This window comes from Podarcis muralis, chromosome 6, assembly GCF_964188315.1.
Source record: "Podarcis muralis chromosome 6, rPodMur119.hap1.1, whole genome shotgun sequence".
NCBI classification, from domain to species: domain Eukaryota; kingdom Metazoa; phylum Chordata; class Lepidosauria; order Squamata; family Lacertidae; genus Podarcis; species Podarcis muralis.
In genome coordinates, this window is record NC_135660.1 from 4,871,510 (window position 1) to 4,889,968 (window position 18,459).

Consider the following 18,459-nt stretch of genomic DNA (forward strand, 5'->3'; position numbering starts at 1 on the left):
TGAATCTCTGACGGGACTGTTGCAAAGGCAGCGCCATGGCAACAGTGTGGAACTAAGGCAGCCCTCTAAGGAGGCAAGTCGCCCGGGGAAGCAGTTTCTATAGGAACCAATGAGAGCAGGGGAGAGTTACGTAGCCACTTCTAGAAAGCCACAGAGGAGCCTGCAGCCCGCCTCGCTGTGACGGGATAATCAGGCTTCAGAAGGCTGAGGGCGCACAATGCACCACAGAGACACAACCGCTGCTATGCAAGACCCCCTGCCTTCATTTCTGCAACGGGGGCCCTTGGAGATACACTCTGTGCAATGGGGGGGGGGGTTATGGTCTCAGTGCTCTGCCCCAAGTGGCTCGATACTATCTGGGGACAGGGCTGTTGCACTTTTGGGGTTTCCCATTGGGGTACCCCTCTCAGCCACTGTGGCAGGAGGCTATTCTGTTCTTGCAGGTCTCAAAGAATAACCTTTTCCTGCATGTTTTCCCCCCTAGGCGCTCTGACCGCAGCTGCGCCTGCCCCCTTCTCCACCCACTTTAGCACTTTAGCTATTTGGAGCTCCTCTAGAGTAGGACGCCTTTCCCCAGCACAGCACAGCTAAGCCCGTTTTTTGTTCCACCACCTGAGATGTGGGGGGGGGGGGGGGAGAAAGAAGGCCGGAGGAGCTACGAGTTGGCAAGATGTTTGTCTTACTACTTCAATTTTATTGTTTCAACTGGGTGTTGTTTTTTTAAGTGTCTAATGCTAAAGGGTTTGACCAAACTGCGGGAGGCAGTGGAAGACAGGAGTGCCTGGTGTGCTCTGGTCCAGGGGGTCACGAAGAGTCGGACACGACTAAACGACTAAACAACAACAACGCTAAAGGGGGGAGAAAAAAGCAGGGTAACAACTGGTTAAAGCGTGTGCCAGTAGCTGAACTGCTGGGGTGCCACAAAAATCTTAATGAATGGCCCAGGGGAGTTTACATGCACACAACCAGCCCCTCGTGCCACAGCCTGTCCAAGTGTGTCTGCAAAAGGCAAAGCTCTGATCCGCCGCCTTTCTAGCCAGCCTTCCCCAGCGCCGAAGAATTCTACATTCTCTCTGCAGCAGGTGAGACCAGCTTGTTCAGATTCAGAGAAAGAGGACTGCTTGCCCTCACAGGAGGTGAGTCGGATATCCGCACAAGGCGATGTGCCAAGTTTACGTACAGAGATGCAAGAGACAAACGGCTCTACCAATGGGTCGTTGAAAGTTTTCAGATAAAGAAATGTGCTTGTGCTTAGTTGCCAGCGCAACTGATGCCAGCGTACCATCTTTCTCGCCCTTCTTAGAAAGCCGCCTGGGGCCTACGGAACACGAAGGGAGGTGAAGTCTGTGGGCAAGGCGGTGGCATTTCCCAAAGGAAAAGGAAGAACAAGCTGTGGCCATTAGGGCTCCCGACTTCCTGCCCTGAGCATGGCTTGTCCTTCCGAAAGTAACAATGGTCCACCTTACATCTTACCTGAATGCCTTCCCGCTGGGACAGAAAAGCAAAAGCAGGTAACTTCAAGCTGAGAAGCCTCAGTTCAAGGGCTGGGCCAGATTGTCGCTCCACAGCACTCGGCAGGCCTCAACTTTGCTGGGAGTTGTGGCCCATAAGTCTCTGGAAGGCCCAGGCTGCCCAAGACAGACCGAATATGTTTGCTCTACCTGCCCTGTTTCTTTCCAAGCTCTAGGCGACGTGTCCCAATATGCATCCACCTTCACAGGTGGAAAGTTCTCCAAGGCACTGAGGTCAAGCGATGTTCAGCCTTCCACGGACCCAGGAAGCTACCCTGGTCTATCTGGGGAAAAACAATGCTGCCCAGGGTTGTAAAGACTGCCGAGAGAATAATTGGGTGCACTCTTCCCACCTTGGATCAAACCTAGGCTTCCAGGTGCCATAAGAAAGCTGCAGAGATAGCGCAGGATAGTGCGCACCCCGGAAATGATCTCTTTCAGCTTCTACCTTCTGGAAGAAGGTACAGGGTTATAAGTATAGAGAAACAGTTTCTATCCAAATGTGATTTTGGTTTTAAATCCAGCGTAAGGAAGTCTCTCTGGGAGTATATTGTATTCAATTATGGGGTATCAGAGTTTTTAGGCTAACCAGGCTGGGATAGCAGGCTTGTTGGTTTTTGAATGTCTGATGTAGATTTTTTCAATTTCGTTGTTCTCTATGGGACAATGATAATAAAGATTATCGTATTGTACTAGTTCTATATCCTCTGCACTGACTAGGAACAGCAACCCAGAGAGTCTTTTCCCATCCTTCCTTGGAGATGCAGCCAGGGATTGAATCTGGGGGCTTCTGGATGCAAGGCATGTGCTCTGCCACCCATCTTCAACCTCTCTGGTATATGAAGGAGCAGTTATCCTTCCTTCGCGAGCCTCCCCGCTCGTCTAAGCAGAGAAAACCCTCCCTCCATTCACACCCTGCACCATGCCAGTCTCCAGCCTGCAAATAGTTTTTTATGTCCTTGTGTCTGGACTCAGCTGGTCAAGGAGGGGATGAGCCAGAGAGGATTAAAATCTTGCCTGGACCTCCGAGTGGTAGGAATGTTTGCTTTTTAATTCAGAAATGTTTTATTTTAATTACATTATGCAATAATATCAGTCTATTTTACAAGTTCAAGGAGCGAAGGGGTGCGGGAGGGACGTGATGATGTTTGGGCCCCCTATGTAGAAATAAAGAGATGGAATGAATTGAGAGAGAGCAAAAGACAGAGAGAGAGAGATAGGAAGGGAGAAGGAGCGAGAGAGTTAACTTAAAACCGAACTGACAAACAGAACAATGGAGAACTGAAGGGTTTTTCCAGCCTGCCATGGAGGGGAAGTTTGGGTACTAAGATACAGAGACATACAAAGGATTTTTAAAAAACCTAAACATAATTTACAGTCTTGATCCTTCATGCCCATTTGGGTCTCTAATAAAACAGAGTCCTCAATCCCTCCTCTACCCCCCCACCCCATTCTGAGCAGATGGTGACACGCCGTGTTGCGGCTCGGCCTCATCCAGCCAGAAGAGCAGAGAGAATGGGCCAAGGCTGCAACTTGCGCCGAGCTGGTCCCCGGGCTCAGCGCCTATGGGAAGAGAGAGACAGAGAGAGAGAGATTCTTCCACGGGACACTTTTTTGGATGTGGGCTGGGGATTCGGCACCAGGAACCAGGTGAGGGGGGGAGAACTAAACCAGGCCCGTGCCCCGCCCTGCCGGGGCCTTCTTTCAAACGTAGAACAGTCTTACTCTTGACGTGCTGACGAGGAGGTCGTCGTCGTAAAACTTGGTTTCTATGATAACGTTCCCACTGCAGAGAGAGAAGGGGGGGGGGGAGGATCAGGGGAGAACAAGATGCATAGAATCAAAGGGCCGCTCTTAAAACTGCAAGCTAGAGGAATGGCTTATGAAACTGATGGACTATGCTGAAATGGTGAAATGAACTGCCAAATTAAGAGGACATAAGGACAAAGTGTTTAAGGAAGAATGGAGACCACTGATGGATTATCTATCAAATTGTCACCCCTATACGAAGTCGCAGGCAGGATTTGAAATATAAGCAGTGGATTATTGAAAGATCTAACGGTGGCGGGGTTTAGACAATAAAAATATACATGCTATAGGTAAAGGTAAAGGACCCCTGGATGGTTAAGTCCAGTCAAAGGCGACGATGGGTTGCGGCGCTCATCTCACTTTTCCGGCTTTCCGGGTCACGTGGCCAACAGGACTAAACCGCTTCTGACACTGTGATGGAAGCCAGAGCGCACAGAAACGCTGTTTACCTTCCCATTGCAGCGGTACCTATTTATCTACTTTCACTAGCGTGCTTTCAAACTGCTAGGTTGGCAGAAGCTGGGCTAGAGCCACAGGAGCTCACCCCACTGCGGGGATTCGAACCACCAAACTTCTGATCAGCAAGCCTAAGAGGCTCAGTGGCTTAGACCACAGCGCCACCCGCATCCCATCTATGTGCTATAAAACAGCTAGGAGCAGAAAATAAACATCAGGAAAAGGAAGGGTGGGAAGTCAAGAAGAGATTTTGTATGTTGAAAAGAAAAAAATGGTACGTGATGATAAATGCTTTGAAATATTTTTGGAGACTTGGTGTAAAAGAGACCTACATGCTGGGAGGCAGAGATGCACCGGGGCTAAGCAACACCTGCCTCTGAGGTGCCTTCAGGTGAGGGAGCTTCCAGGAGAGCTAACTGGGATGGGTGGAAGCTTTCTGAAGGCCTTCTAAAGCAGGTGCACACATCCCACTGCAGAACATAGGAAGTGTCAAAGACATCTTAGACCAGGCCAGGCTCACTGGGTAAGAAGCAAGTTTGCAGGCCTCAAGGCTGGGGGAAACTCTATGATTGGAAGTGCGAGAGCAACGCCTGAACTCTCAGACGCCGCATGAGCGAGATTTCTATGTGTGGTACGCTGGTTTGACATCATCTGATAGGAAGTGCCTACAGAGGGTGGTGAATACAGCACAAAATATTATGGGCTGTCCCGTGAATCCGCTGGATGAAATAGCGGAAGAACGGTGCCTCAGGAGAGTGAGGGATGATTCACACCCTGGCCGGCACTTTCTTATCTCCTGCCCTCAGGCAGAAGATATAGAAGCATGATTAGTTGCACCAACAGGGTAAAAAACAGCGTCTATCCGTGGGCTGTTAGGCTGCTGAATGAAAAGATAACAACAGGGCAACTGACTTTCGGGTTTGGTAGGTGTGCGTCAGTAAACGAGGGGAATTAAAACTAAGAGAGCTGAGTGGCAGGTGCTCGTGTAATCTCACTGTATACAAGTTGTACAAGGGACAGTGAAGTATTTCAATTCAATTTCAATTTCTAGTGGGTGGTTCAGGGTGCACAGATCCCTCCCTAGGCTCTGCAGAAGCCAGTTCTTCTGCTGCACAGGGCACTGAGCTCAGTGGTCTGGAGCATAATTCTGACCCCTTCGGCCGCAGAATAGCTTTACATTGGCACCACTGAATTTGACATGCTTTGTCAGTCCAGCCCGCTCCACACTCCAGGCAGCCCTTGGATCTCTCCTTCTGCAGTGTGTGTTATATGCAGGGAGTTTTTCCAGCCGGAACTCAAGTCAGCACCTCTCAGGTGAGCACCACTGCCATTCTAAGGGAGGGAGGGAGGGAGGGAGGGAGGGAGGGAGGGAGGTGTTCACGGTGAGTTCCAGCACTTCTTTTTCAAGAAAAATGGCACAGGATATATGTGACAACTCACGTTAGAACATTAGCGGTCATCATCTGTGACTCAGGAGCGGCCTCTATCAAGGACTGCCAAGTGTTTGTTGAGTTGGGAATCACAAAGCCAAACTCAAAGAACCATTCTGTAAAGGGAAGAAGGGGACAGTTATTGCAAATGCTCTAATTCCATCTCTCTCTCTCCCCACTCCCCTCACCCTGGTTATCACCCACCTAAGCAACAGGCTGGGAAGCAAATCTGGACTTCTACCCTACAGGTCATAAGCTTTATCTGTTGCAGAGAACCATTTCTCCCAATCTAAGATCTGCTTTTCCCTCCATATTGTTAGACATCACCTACAGCTACTCACAGAACAGAACATTACCTTCTAGACACTGTCCTTTGAAATACACTTTCTGTTCCAGTCGGAATTTCTCCATCTGCTCAGTCGAGGAAAAGTTTAGCTCCCGAGATACAGCCTTGCATTTCAGAATTTTCTTAGGAACTCGAGCTAGCAGAGAGAAAGGGGGAAATTAGATTATCATTCTGAGTACCCCGCTGTTGCCAAAGGCACTGAGGTCCAAGAAGAGGAGAAAAATACACGTCCGACTTTTGTGAAGCAAACACATGCAACAGGTTGTAACTAGGGTAGTCTACTGCAAAAAAGGCCTGGGCTCTTACACCTTTAATAGTTGTGTAGGTAAGGAGAGTTTGGGGGATTTTGGTTTTTTTTTTAGCAATTAAAGGTACAGGAGCCCTGGACCTCTTTCGCACCTACCCACCCCAGCTGTAACCTCAAGCACTTTCAGACAGACCACTCATCTGATCTCCTGCATCAGGAAAGTGACCAAGAAAGGAACCATAAATGACTAAATGCCATAAATGACTCATGTGTCATAAATGACTAAATGCAGTATGTTGGTCAAGCAGGCTGGGCTTACGCTACACACACGAGACAATCAGGGCTAGGGCTGGGGGTTATCTGGTTTTCAAAACTGTGATAGATCAGCAGCTAAATACCACAATATGCTGATATGTTACAATGTCCAGAATGTACCTTGGGTGCTTAGGGGAGGAAGAAACAGCCGAGATATATCCCCCAGCCCTACTGAGCAAGCCCCAATACCTCTCCGGCTTACACGAGGCTTCCTTAAACTGCTCAGCTGGGGGGGCAGGAAGGTCCCCAGTCACCATGATGTATTGCCAGCTCAAAATGTCTGATACTGGTATTGCGATCTGAACGCCATATATACTGGTTTAAGACAATTTGCCAACATACAGCCCAGCTCTAAACAGGGCAGGTGCTACTAGACATTTTTTGGCCCGGCTGCATCACATAATTTCCTCCTAAGACCATGGTTTTCAAAGGGTGTTTGCAGCAACCTCAAGGCTCCTTGGAAACTTATGAATGAGATCAGGCACATTTGACAGACTTCTCTGACCGGCAGCTGACCTGTCATGGCTCTCCCGAAGCATGCGGCCACAGGGGAGATCCTGAGCGTGTTCCAGGAAAGGGAGAGGGCAGGAGGCAAATCGGACTTCTGAAATAGGTGCTGTTCATTTCTGAATTCTAGTTGCTTAAGGGGTACCATAGTTCCAGTCTTGTCTCCATCTGGTCCTTTTCCTTCCTCCACGGCTGATTTGCACATGGGCTCCAGTCAGTGGACTTCAGGGGTCTAAAGGATAAAGGGACCCCTGACCATTATGTCCAGTTGTGGCCGACTCTGGGGTTGCGGCGCTCATCTCGCTTTACTGGCCGAGGGAGCCGACATACAGCTTCCGGGTCATGTGGCCAGCATGACTAAGCCGCTTCTGGCGAACCAGAGCAGTGCACGGAAACGCCGTTTACTTTCCCACCGGAGCAGTACCTATTTATCTACTTGCACTTTGACGTGCTTTCGAACTGCTAGGTTGGCAGGAGCAGGGACAGAGCAACGACAGCTCACCCCATTGCGGGGATTCGAACCGCCGACCTTTGCCCTAGGCTCTGTGGATTAACCCACAGCGCCACCCGTATCTAGTAAAACCCAAATTGGACCCTGCAAGCCTGAAGGCTGCTCCTGCCTGTTCCAGGGGCCCTTTCTTGCTTCATGTGGGGAAACAGGAGCTCCCAAAGGTCAGCTCAGTGACCCTCTCGAAACTGCACACTCTCTAGACCCCTCCTGCGAATGATCTGCAAAGGCGGCAGCATCATATCAGAGAAATGGATGCAGAAGGCATTCCCTGAGGACAGAGATGATTGGAACCACTGTTCCAAGGGTCACTTCGGGGCACGAGGGCTTCCCTCCACAAAAAGCGCTTCCATGAAGTAAGCTGCTTATAGGTCTCTGTGTCTAACCACGGAACCTGCATCTTTTTCAGGGTACACAGTTCTGGGCCCCCAAACCAGGCTTTCCATACTCAGCACATGCTGAAAGAACAGACCCAAGCCTTGCAAACCAGCACACAAAGTGGTTAAAGCTTCGTGACTCAGAGATCCCACCAATCAGACTCAGGCCACTGAGGGTCAGGAGGGTTTCAATGATGTGTTCTTGATGAGCGCTGCATCAACTGGGATTTTGACAATGTAAAGAGGGAGAGGAATGTGACTACCAAGTTCCAAAAGGGAGAGCAGTCCCGTGATTCCAAAGACAAGAAGCCAGCATGGGAAAAGGTATTACTGAGTTATCTTTGTGGCTGAATCCATTCCCTGGGGCGGGGGGGGGGGGAGGCGTTAATGACTTCTTTTAGCCTTTCAACTGAGGCATGATTCAGGAGGTATCAGATCCGCTTTTAAGTTATTAAGGTTAGGAGCAGTGATTTCCCACAAAAAGCACTGCATAAAAAGGCCAAGGGATCTGCTAAAGTGGATCTGGCGGGGGGGGGGGGGAGCAAAGCAAAAAGCCAGATTAATGGCTTGCCAGGGCACTGCCCCCCCCATCTGGCCTCACATTTCTAGACATGTCCACAAATATCCTTAGCAAAGCACAAAATGCTAGTGCAGTAGGAAGGGACAAAAAGGCCCCGGAGAACAGAGGGAGCCAAATTTTCCCCCTTCCGAAGTAGCGGCAGGGTTGGGCTTTCTCAAGCAGTGGAGGGTCTACCCTTTTCCTCCCTTTTTAACCGGCTAGAATTTCCTTAGCCAACACTGGCTAAGCTCACAAAGCAAGAGTGAACACTTAGGATTGCTTCACACTTAAAGCCAAGGTTGTTGTGTGTTCCTAGATATACAGCCTTGCTCAAGAACTGCATCATCCTGGAAATATCTTACTGAATGACAACGTACCTCACCTTTTGGGAGTCAAAAATTTAGATGGCAGGCCAATTTTGAACATAATTTTTTAATAAAAAACCCTAGCGTTATACACGGAAAAGAATGATATAAGGAAGTTTATTTAATATATTTATTAAATCTACTACTTCCTTACATTTTAAGGCCCTCCGCCGCATATATATATCATGATATATTGAGATATTGTGATATTTAGGTAAAGGTAAAGGTACCCCTGCCCATACGGGCCAGTCTTGACAGACTCTGGGGTTGTGCGCCCATCTCACTCAAGAGGCCAGCGCTGTCCGGAGACACTTCCGGGTCACGTGGCCAGCGTGACATCGCTGCTCTGGTGAGCCAGAGCTGCACACGGAAACGCCGTTTACCTTCCCGCTAGTAAGCGGTCCCTATTTATCTACTTGCACCCGGGGGTGCTTTCGAACTGCTAGGTTGGCAGGCGCTGGGACCGAGCAGCGGGAGCGCACCCCGCTGCGGGGATTCGAACCGCCGACCTTTCGATCGGCAAGCTCTAGGCGCTGAGGCTTTTACCCACAGCGCCACCCGCGTCCTGACTATTGTGATATTTAGCTGGTGATATATCGTTATATTGAAAACCAGATATCTCCCAGCGCAAGACAGCACCCCATCAAACAGTGCTGAACCTGCTCAGTATTTCAGGATCCTTCACGCACAAACCACGGGAAGTCCAGTCACACAACAAGGCTCAACAGTACCTTCGTGCTCTACTCCAGGGACGGAGAGGTCTTCTGTTCCTTGCCAGAGAATTTTCCCTGTTTCTGCATCACGGAGATTCATCCAATTTCTGTTTGGAAGGCAATTAAGGAAAAAAGCAGCAACATTGCGGAACGATACTGAGAACTTTGTCCCTTATTCTAGGGACAAAGGCCTCCCGTGGCACCAAGAATCAAATGGACCAAAACTGAAAATGAACAGCAACATTCAGCTCCCATGAACAAAGGAAACTTCCTTATGTCAGGCTCCCATCTCCATCTAATCCAGTATTTTCTTTTTTGGCATGGGGTTCAGGGAAGAAAACGGCCCCACGCTGGCTGCCCGGTCCTTATTTTCAAACTGGGGATGCCAGGAGTGAACATGGGACCTTCTGCATGCAAACCATGTGCTCTAACTCTGAGAACAGTCCTTCTCCTCACAAAAAATCATGGGTGCTTTGACTTTTGGAGCGTGCTCTCCCACAGCAGCTGAGAGAAACTGAGCCGCATTCCTGTTGCTCCAATTACAAGCTGCTTTTTGAATTATTTTTTAAAGTATTTCTATGAAGCCACCTTATATGAAGTTCAACTAAGTTCATCTAGACCAGCGGTTCTCAACCTGTGGGTCCCCAGATATTGTTGGACTACAACTCCCATCATGCCTAGCTAGCAAGGCCACAGCTCAGGGATGATGGGAGTTGTAGTCCAACAACATCTGGTGCCCAGAGGCTGAGAACTGATGATCTGGACCAATACAATTCAACTCTGACTGCAGCCACTCTCCGAAACCTGCAATCTTTTTAGCTGGAGATGTCAGGAGAGCGGACCTGGGATCTTCCGCGTACGAGGCACGGGCTCCAGCACTGAGCTTGCAACCTCCCAGTTCCTACTCCCAAAGGTTCAGCAGAAGGCTGCTGTTTAGGGAAGCGCCAGTGTTTGGTGAAGAGGATTTCACATAGAGGAGGGAGAAAGGTTGTTTTCTGCTGCTCCAGAGAAGCGGACACGGAGCAATGGATCCAAACTACAAGAAAGAAGATTCCACCTAAACATTAGGAAGAACTTCCTGACAGTAAGAGCTGTTTGACAGTGGAATTTGCTGCCAAGGAGTGTGGTGGAGTCTCCTTCTTTGGAGGTCTTTAAGCAGAGGCTTGACAACCATATGTCAGGAGTGCTCTGATGGTGTTTCCTGCTTGGCAGGGGGTTGGACTCGATGGCCCTTGTGGTCTCTTCCAACTCTATGATTCTATGATTCTATTCTATGATTCTATGATTTACACCACAGAGCTTGTGATACAGGCTGCTCTCTCTTTGGCAGCAGAAACATCTTTCAATAGCTGCAATTCTTTTTTAGAAAAAGGAAGCAAAGAAAACAGCAGTCGAGAAGAGCATGAGCAAAATGGGCCTTGTGTAGATACGACTGACCAGGAACAATGCGCAGAGGGGAAAATCATTCAGAAGCAGGTGAGGAGGAATGACAAGCAGAGCAGGTGATGCCTAGCAGATCTAGTTAGCTGCCAAAGTAACAAGGAAGAAGGTCGGCAACTGAAACATGTCCTGCGGTGCAGAAATCAGACATCTTGAACCAGAGCCACATGCACGGTTATCTCCTAATGTGTTTAATTGGTTTAGCCAGTCTTCTACCTGAGCGAGAGAAAGGCTGTCTTTAAAAATAGATTCTTATCTCAAGAAGAGCAGCCGGGACCTGTAGGCGCAGAATCCAGAGCATTAAGTATCACTAAGTCACTGAGGCCACGTTAGTATGGATATTTGAAGGAAGACTGTCAGAGGAGTTTGGAGGAGGCGAAAATTTGCAACCGCAAGTGGAGAAAGACGACAAACCTGGGAAGTGGAGGAAGAAACCGCAAAGCAAATGCAAAATTCAACCCAGAAAAGGTGTCTGGCTACAGACAAAGGTCAAGTAGCCTCCAATTCCTCAAGAACAGACCGCGATGAGCAGCATAAAGCAGGGGAATTCTCCTGCCTCCCAAATCAGCCATGTCTCACTGCAGTGCCCTTCCAGGGCTGACATTTAACTTGGTTTGTGCACACACTTATTACTGTAAAATCTCCCCCCACCTTTCAACCACAGGGACTCCCAAGGTAGCCAAAGGCAGAAAGGCATAAAATCAATACGAAACACAGCTAAGTTCAAACAAAGAAAACAGTCAAAACCGTTCGGCGGCAGCACTGGATTCCCACTGAAAGCTAAAGAAATAAACAGATTCTTTGATTGTTTCCTAAAAGTCATCAGGCAGGGGACCCAGTGAACTGGTCGTGGGAGAGGTCAGGTGCCAAGACCAAGGTAAGTCTCACCCCTCGAGGATACTCATCGTGTTTCAGAAGATGGAAGAACTCTGACCAGGATGCGGAATGTATTAATAGGTGACCTGACCTGGGCCTGTGAAATGCAATGAAAGAGAACGGCAAGCGGAGAACACCAACGCAGCCACCACACAAGATCAGTGATGGCCTAAGTTTTGGCAACATCCTCACCGTCAAAAAGAAAAGAAAATGCCCAAGGAACCGTGGTGCAGTGGTTGAGGCTTACCCAGCTGGCGATGTTTGCAGCCATCGATTCAAAGCCTCTCTCTGGCCGAAGGGGATATGGAAGCTACACCAGAAAACTTGCCAAGGGGGACACAGCATGTGATGTGGTCCCTGCAGGAGGTCCCACATTCGATCCCAGGCATCTCTAGAGATCCCTGGAGCCAGAAGGAGGAAGCACCCCTGCCTGAGTAGCTGGGAAGATGCTGCTAACCAGAAGCAGGCAGCAGGGAGGCTAGGGTAAGGTACCTTTCAAATGTTCAGATATTTTATTCTGTACACGTAGTAAATCGATTCAGAAGTACAAACTTTCTCTTGCTTTGTGACACACTCAGTTTGCATTTCTCTAAAGAACCCTTTTTCCTCTGGGATACGAAGCCTCTGTTCCCACGTCTTCATTTAATGCAGGACAGCTGAGGTTTTGTTGCAACCCACATTCAGCTCTGCATCCAGACAGGCCAAATTCTGGGGTAAGAAGGGCTTAATTCTGCAATCCAAACTGAGCAGGTTTGCTTATTTATTTACTGCAATTGGGCACTGCTTTGCATAACGTATTCTGACTGCCCCCCCAAAATGGTTAGGAAAAAGGAGCTAAGCCAATCACTCAAAGCCCATCCCCAACAACTTGAAACTTTTCCTGCTCTTCTAAGACTCAAACTCACATTCTGCAGCACTCTGCAATTCTTTCCACTGTATTAATTTAAGCCTGGAAGCAGCATGGAGAGGCCTTGTCTGACCACAAGTATGGCAAGTGGGGATGGACTGCTTAACCCTTTCCCAGCTCCAAACTGTCCTCCCCAAGGTGCTTTTTCAGATCAAGGGCCCTCCATCTCTCCTCCCTGCCTGGGAAGTAAAAACACAGGTCAGGGAGGAGGCATTGAGATGGAAAACCAACCAATCAGCCTTTTGCTATTTGGACATAGCTTACTTAGGATGCTTTGGGTATAAAAAAAATGCAGAGGAAAGAATTGCAGAATCCTACATAATCTGTTAATTTAAGATCAAGATTTCAGCAGGCATGGCCCCCAAACATTTAACAATGGGATCATCCATGTGTCTACTTCAGTGTTTACCAAACTTGGGGCTTCAGCTGTTTTCATACTACAATTCCCATCATCCCTGACCACTGGTTCTGCCAGCTAGGGATGATGGGAGTTGTAGTACAAAAACAGCTGGAGTCCCAAGTTTGGGAAACACTGGTCTACTCAGGCTCTAGAGAGCACAACTGCGTCTCCAATGTGCTGGCAGATGAGCAGACTAGCTGGAAAAAGCAGAGATCACATGAGTCCTGAAAAGATTAACAGCCACTCCCTTTTTGCATTTAAGCCTGAAGTGCCACATATTTTCCCCCCAGACAGCCCAGGGAGTTGGATGGAAGAGGAGGGAAAATATGGGCTTCCAGCCTGCAATGCATTTGTACCAAGTCCCCTACCCTGCACAGCAATTTCTGCAGCCATCCCTATTAAACCACTAACATTATTAGACTGTAACGGGAGGCCAAGCAGAGAGCAACAGTGAATGCTGCAAGAGATGGATTTCAGGAGGGAATTGGAACTGCTCCAGATGCATCCATTGTCCTTTAATTGCTTATTTTCTTCCATTTCCCACTCCAGGGAGAAATGAGGGCTGAGCTGAGAGTGCAGCTCCCATCAGACACCTCAGCCTGAGATATCTGCCCATCACCAAATCTGCATACAGACACCCCTAGAGCTTGAGTGATAAACCCAAGACAAGGAAAGTATTATTGGCAGAATGGTTCTCACAAAGGGGAAACATGGCCGGGCAGAATGAGACCTCAGCACTCAGGATGTCTCCAGAGTCTATGGAAGCCCAAGAGTCCCAAAAAGGTTCCATCAAGCTGCTGTTGCTGAAGCTCATTTAAAGGGATGGAGCTGCAGAATGAATCCAGAATTGCACCCCCAACTGCATTCCTGCTCCTTCAGGGATAGTGCAACCCTGTCCACGGCAGATAACTGACCCGATTTCTCAGATCTGGTAATAACTCACACACAGGGCCTCCGTCATGCCAGGATTCAAGCTCAGCTTACTTTCCCTCATCCTGCCTGGCAAGGCATCTCCTGATGCAGATGTTATGGAGAAGCAGAGCTGTTGTGTCATCAGCAAACTGATGGCACCATGTCCCAAAATTCCTAATGACCACTCCCAGCGGCTTCCTGTAGATATTAAATAGCATTGTGGGTGGAGTAGTTTCTTGTAGGACCACACAGTGTAACAAACAGGGAGACATAAAGCACTCTCTCAGCGCTACTCTTTGGACTTGGTCATGATCATGATTGGGGGAGGAAAGGGATGCCAAACACAAAATAGCTGTTGGTGTTCATGCTCTTTACTGAACGCCATGATTTCATTTCAGCAGAGAACTCACAGAGCCAAATCAGGCACACAACACAAGCAATGTGCAGCCAATTGAGTCAAGGGTTTTTAGATCCACCATCGCCCGTCTTTTAAAGCAATTCCCCATTTCACTTCTTCACCAACACCTGCCCTCCTTCCTAGGAGCTCAAGAGAGCGCTCCACGCTCAGTGATTGGCCCAAAGCCACTGGCCAAATTTCATGCCCTCTGGGGTCCAAGTCCCACGGTGAAAGGACTTCCATGTCAGAAAGGAAGGCAGCTTAAAACCCTCTCAAAGGGTTCAGAGATTCACAGTTCTCTGTGTCCTGGCCAGAGTCAAGCTGCATACCCTTAACACTCAGCCAAAATAGAAGCCACAGTTTCCCAGCCAGCCCCTGTTAATCCTGGCACAACCCATCTTAGATGAATATTGGGAAAACACAACATGCAAAGTAGCAGAGCTGGGAGGGAGGGAGAGAATGAAAAACGTTTGCAAGAAGCCTAGATGACTGGGATTTTTCCAGCCTTGCATATGTGAAGTGGAAAGATGACGTAAGAGGAGTAGGAAAAAGTTGTTTCAAAGCCTTAAGACACCAGCCTCAGAATTCTGAGCGTAATATAGTCCATTTCCTTAGTGGCAGCCTCCAGCGTCAAGGAGCCTGGTTTCCAACCTCAGCTATGCATTCAATTCACCATTACTCTCTTCCTTGCAGTTTCCAGGAACACCCCCTGCTCATTCCTTGCATCATGCACTCAACAGCATGCCCAGCTTTGTACCCTTCACCCTGGTCCTCTTCTTAAGGCAAAAGCAGGCAGCCCAATCCCCACAGATATTTTCCTCCCTGCATTGCCACAGAGATTTTCCAAGGCTGCTTCCAATCCGTTTCAAAACTTCGACATTCCTGGCACCGGAGAACAAAATCAGAGACTCTGGCAGAACAAGGACACTCAGGAGTTTCTCCAGGAAGCCAGCTGAAGACAAGAAAGCTACTCCAGAAAGTTGCAGCTATCTAGCTGGCTCATTTGCCCGCTTCCCTCCAGAGAGGTTCAAAGAAAGACCAGAAAGAGGGGTGGGATGTTTAGACATTATGCTCCAACAGAACTATTAGAAAGTGATAGCAGTGATATGTATGTGTACATGCAGGAACATTTTATAATGCAATCAAACACATGGTGTTGTGTAGTTTGCCGCAGACAGAAATACTGTACCAGAACAGCAAGTATCTAGCTAAGCCTTGAAGGATAGGGGCAACTTCTCAACTCTCTATTTTCCAGTCAGGTGTAGCATAGATTTTCCCACTCAATACAACCACTTTTCAGATAGCAGACTGTATAGTGAAGCTGGCACCTTCTAGCCTCAAGGTACATGTGTTCTTGGGTATGGTTACACAGTGGTACCTCGGTTTACAAACTTAATCCGTTCCAGAAGTGCATTCTTAAACCGAGGCATGCTTTCCCTATTGAGGCCTCCAGCCGCCTGTGCCCTTCCACCGTTCAGATTCTGTTCTTAGACCGAGGTAAAGTTTGCAAACCGGGACACTACTTCCGTTTTTGCGGAGTTTGTAAACTGAATCATTTGTAAACAGGACTGTTCTTAAACCGAGGTATATCAAATCCACGGGGGGACGGGAAGGAACAATTTCAAATGAGGAAATCTTTATTGCTTCCCATTCAAGAGCATTTCCCTTCCTTCCCTAGCAAGGGGATTTGTGGACAAAGTCTTTCTTTACCACAAAGCCTCCCAGAGTGGTTGGGGAAACCCAGCCAGATGGGCAGGGTATAAATAATAAAATTATCATTATTATTGAAGGTAAATGCAGCTTATATGACCTGCCAGGTTGTGGCTGATCCTAGCCCAGAAGATGCTAGAAAACCCGAGGCCGATTCCAGAAAGACAACTGTGCAGCGCTCTGTGTTGATCTTGCTGCAACAGAGTTGTGGCACTTTTCAATATTAACAGATTTGGCGTCACATAAGCGTCTGTGGGCTAGAAACTTCACCAGATGCATGAAACGCTGTCCTCAGCTGGTGCGTGCACACACTCACACACACTTAAAAGTGTGTGTGTGACAAGCTGAGAGGCCAAAGGCCATGGCATATTAATAGCCGCTGTAGGTCTATGCAGAACCCAAATGTATGCAAGACAAGAAGAGAGTGACTCTTTCACAACAGCAGCAATTGACAATAATATACTCTTTCCTGTTACTCCGCACTAATGATTATCGGCAAATCAGATTTATTCAGTTCAGGCTTTATTGAAGGAGACATTTCCTTCACGTTGCAGCTTTTAAATTATCAAAAGCATGATTGGAAAGATAGCATTATCACCAATTACTGCTGTTGTGAAGAGGTCAGTATGCTGATCTTGTTCACTCTGCGACTGCAGCTTCCGATCTTTCCCGGAAAAGCCATCGAAAGGGAGGCCACTGCTGCCGGTTCTTTTCTCTTTCTACACGTGTGTGATGTATTAGCCAGCCAACTGCAGGGAATGCTTCATGCACCTGATGAAGTGGACTCCAGTCCACAATAAACCTGTCAGTCCGTGAAGCGCCACAAGACCCTTTGCTGTTTTTAGAAAACACCAAGAGATTTCCGTTTGGTAGCAGCGCTTATCTGGACTGGGCCCTATGTCAACTCAGGGAAAGTACAAGCTGGTTCTGGGCCCTTTGAGGAAGTGTTGTGACTCAATAGTGCAGCCCATGCTTTGGATGCAAAAGGGTCGCAGTTCAGTCCCCGGCATCTGCAGGAAGAGCTGGGAGACGTCCTGCCCAAAGCCCAGAAGAGCTGCTGCCGGTCAGTGTGGACAGAACAGAGCTGGATGGACCAATGGTCTGACTCAACCCGAGGAAGCCTCCTAGGTTCCACATCCAGGATCAAAAGACAATCTTCCCCGCAAGAGTTTTGTTGGCCCAGAAATGGAAGCAAGAAGAAATCCCGACGAAAGAAGAATGGCAGACGAAATTAATGGACTACGCAGAATTGGATTAAATGACAGGAAGGATTCGAAATCTGCGGGACCAGAGATTCACAGAAGATTGGAAGAAATGTACGAACTATTTGAAGAGCAACTGTAATCAACAAATTACGCTAGTAGAAGTTTTGTAAGGAGGAATATAGGAAATATTGCAAAGAAGAGAGATATTAGTTATGATATTTAAATGTAACAGTGAAAGTTAGAAATGTAAATTAAAGGAAAAAGATTGGAAAATGTTCAGATGTGCTTGATGGAAGTAAAAAAAAATTGTAGAAGATATAAAAGTATGTTTAATAATTCTTGAAAATGATATGCTAAAAAAACTAATATTTTTCTTTTTTAAAAAGACAATCTTCCCCGGAAGTGGCAGACCATGTCGTGCCATTCCTCATCCTTTTGTTCTTATCGCACGGCACACATGAACAACTTTGGATCTGCTGGAAAACACTCAGCAGGCTCTTCATCTCCAGAAGCAGCGACTGCCCTGCTCCTGAACAGCAAAGCAAGGATACTGGCACCCTCCCTGCCAGGCATCCTCAGCGCACCTGGGAGAGAAAGGATGGCAGAACGCCAGTCTCACCAGGGAGAGCTGCTTGTGTCACTTGCCAAGTGGCACACTGCTGCCATGGCGATAGGTGCCAGAGGAGGGAGGATCTGCATCATAAAAAACAATATGGGTAAACATGAGCCAGAGAGCCACCGCATCACCAGGCAGAAATGGGCGTTATCTTACACAGCCAGATGCTGAAGCAAGCAGTTTCAAATGTGAGCTCCTGACAGCTGGAACTGCTTTTCCCCTCCACAAAAGCAGGGATACCCTTCTGGGAACATGTCAAAAGGAGTGGCGATACTGCGGCAGGGATGCTAATAAGCCTGTGAGGGTCGGCATTTGCACACTGAGCAGAATCCAAACTGTTGCACACTTCCTTCGCCCAGCTTTGATGTTTCCTCTCTCTCTCTCTCTCTCTCTCTCTCTCTCTCTCTCTCTCTCCTCACACCCCATTCCCAGAAGCAGACTAGCCATTTAAAGGTAAAGGTACCCCTGCCCGTACGGGCCAGTCTTGACAGACTCTAGGGTTGTGCGCCCATCTCACTTAAGAGGCCGGGGGCCAGCGCTGTCCGGAGACACTTCCGGGTCACGTGGCCAGCGTGACAAAGCTGCATCTGGCGAGCCAGCGCAGCACACGGAACGCCGTTTACCTTCCCGCCAGTAAGCGGTCCCTATTTATCTACTTGCACCCGGGGGTGCTTTCGAACTGCTAGGTTGGCAGGCGCTGGGACCGAGCAACGGGAGCGCACCCCGCCGCGGGGATTCGAACCGCCGACCTTTCGCAAGCCCTAGGCGCTGAGGCTTTTACCCACAGCGCCACCCGCGTCCTGCTGACTAGCCATTTACATGAACACATTTAGCAATGCAGAGTGGCTGAAGT

The 18,459-nt window shown here is 48.4% G+C and overlaps 1 protein-coding gene across 2 annotated transcripts in view; it reads right to left on the reverse strand.

The window, feature by feature from the left end:
- Positions 1–2,541: 2,541 nt before the first annotated feature.
- PDE6D (phosphodiesterase 6D) overlaps positions 2,542–18,459 on the reverse strand; it is a 32,125-nt gene continuing 16,207 nt past the window's right edge. The window contains exons 2-5 of one of the 2 annotated variants that reach the window (XM_028731808.2): positions 9,162–9,250; positions 5,563–5,688; positions 5,217–5,322; positions 2,542–3,297 (exon numbers count right to left, since the gene is read on the reverse strand). In XM_028731808.2, coding sequence (XP_028587641.1) covers positions 3,216–3,297; positions 5,217–5,322; positions 5,563–5,688; positions 9,162–9,250 — 403 coding nt within the window. In that variant the 3' untranslated portion in view covers positions 2,542–3,215. Of the gene's footprint in view, positions 3,298–5,071; positions 5,109–5,216; positions 5,323–5,562; positions 5,689–9,161; positions 9,251–18,459 lie in introns of those variants that run through there. The other variant, XM_028731809.2, reaches the window with a different exon arrangement.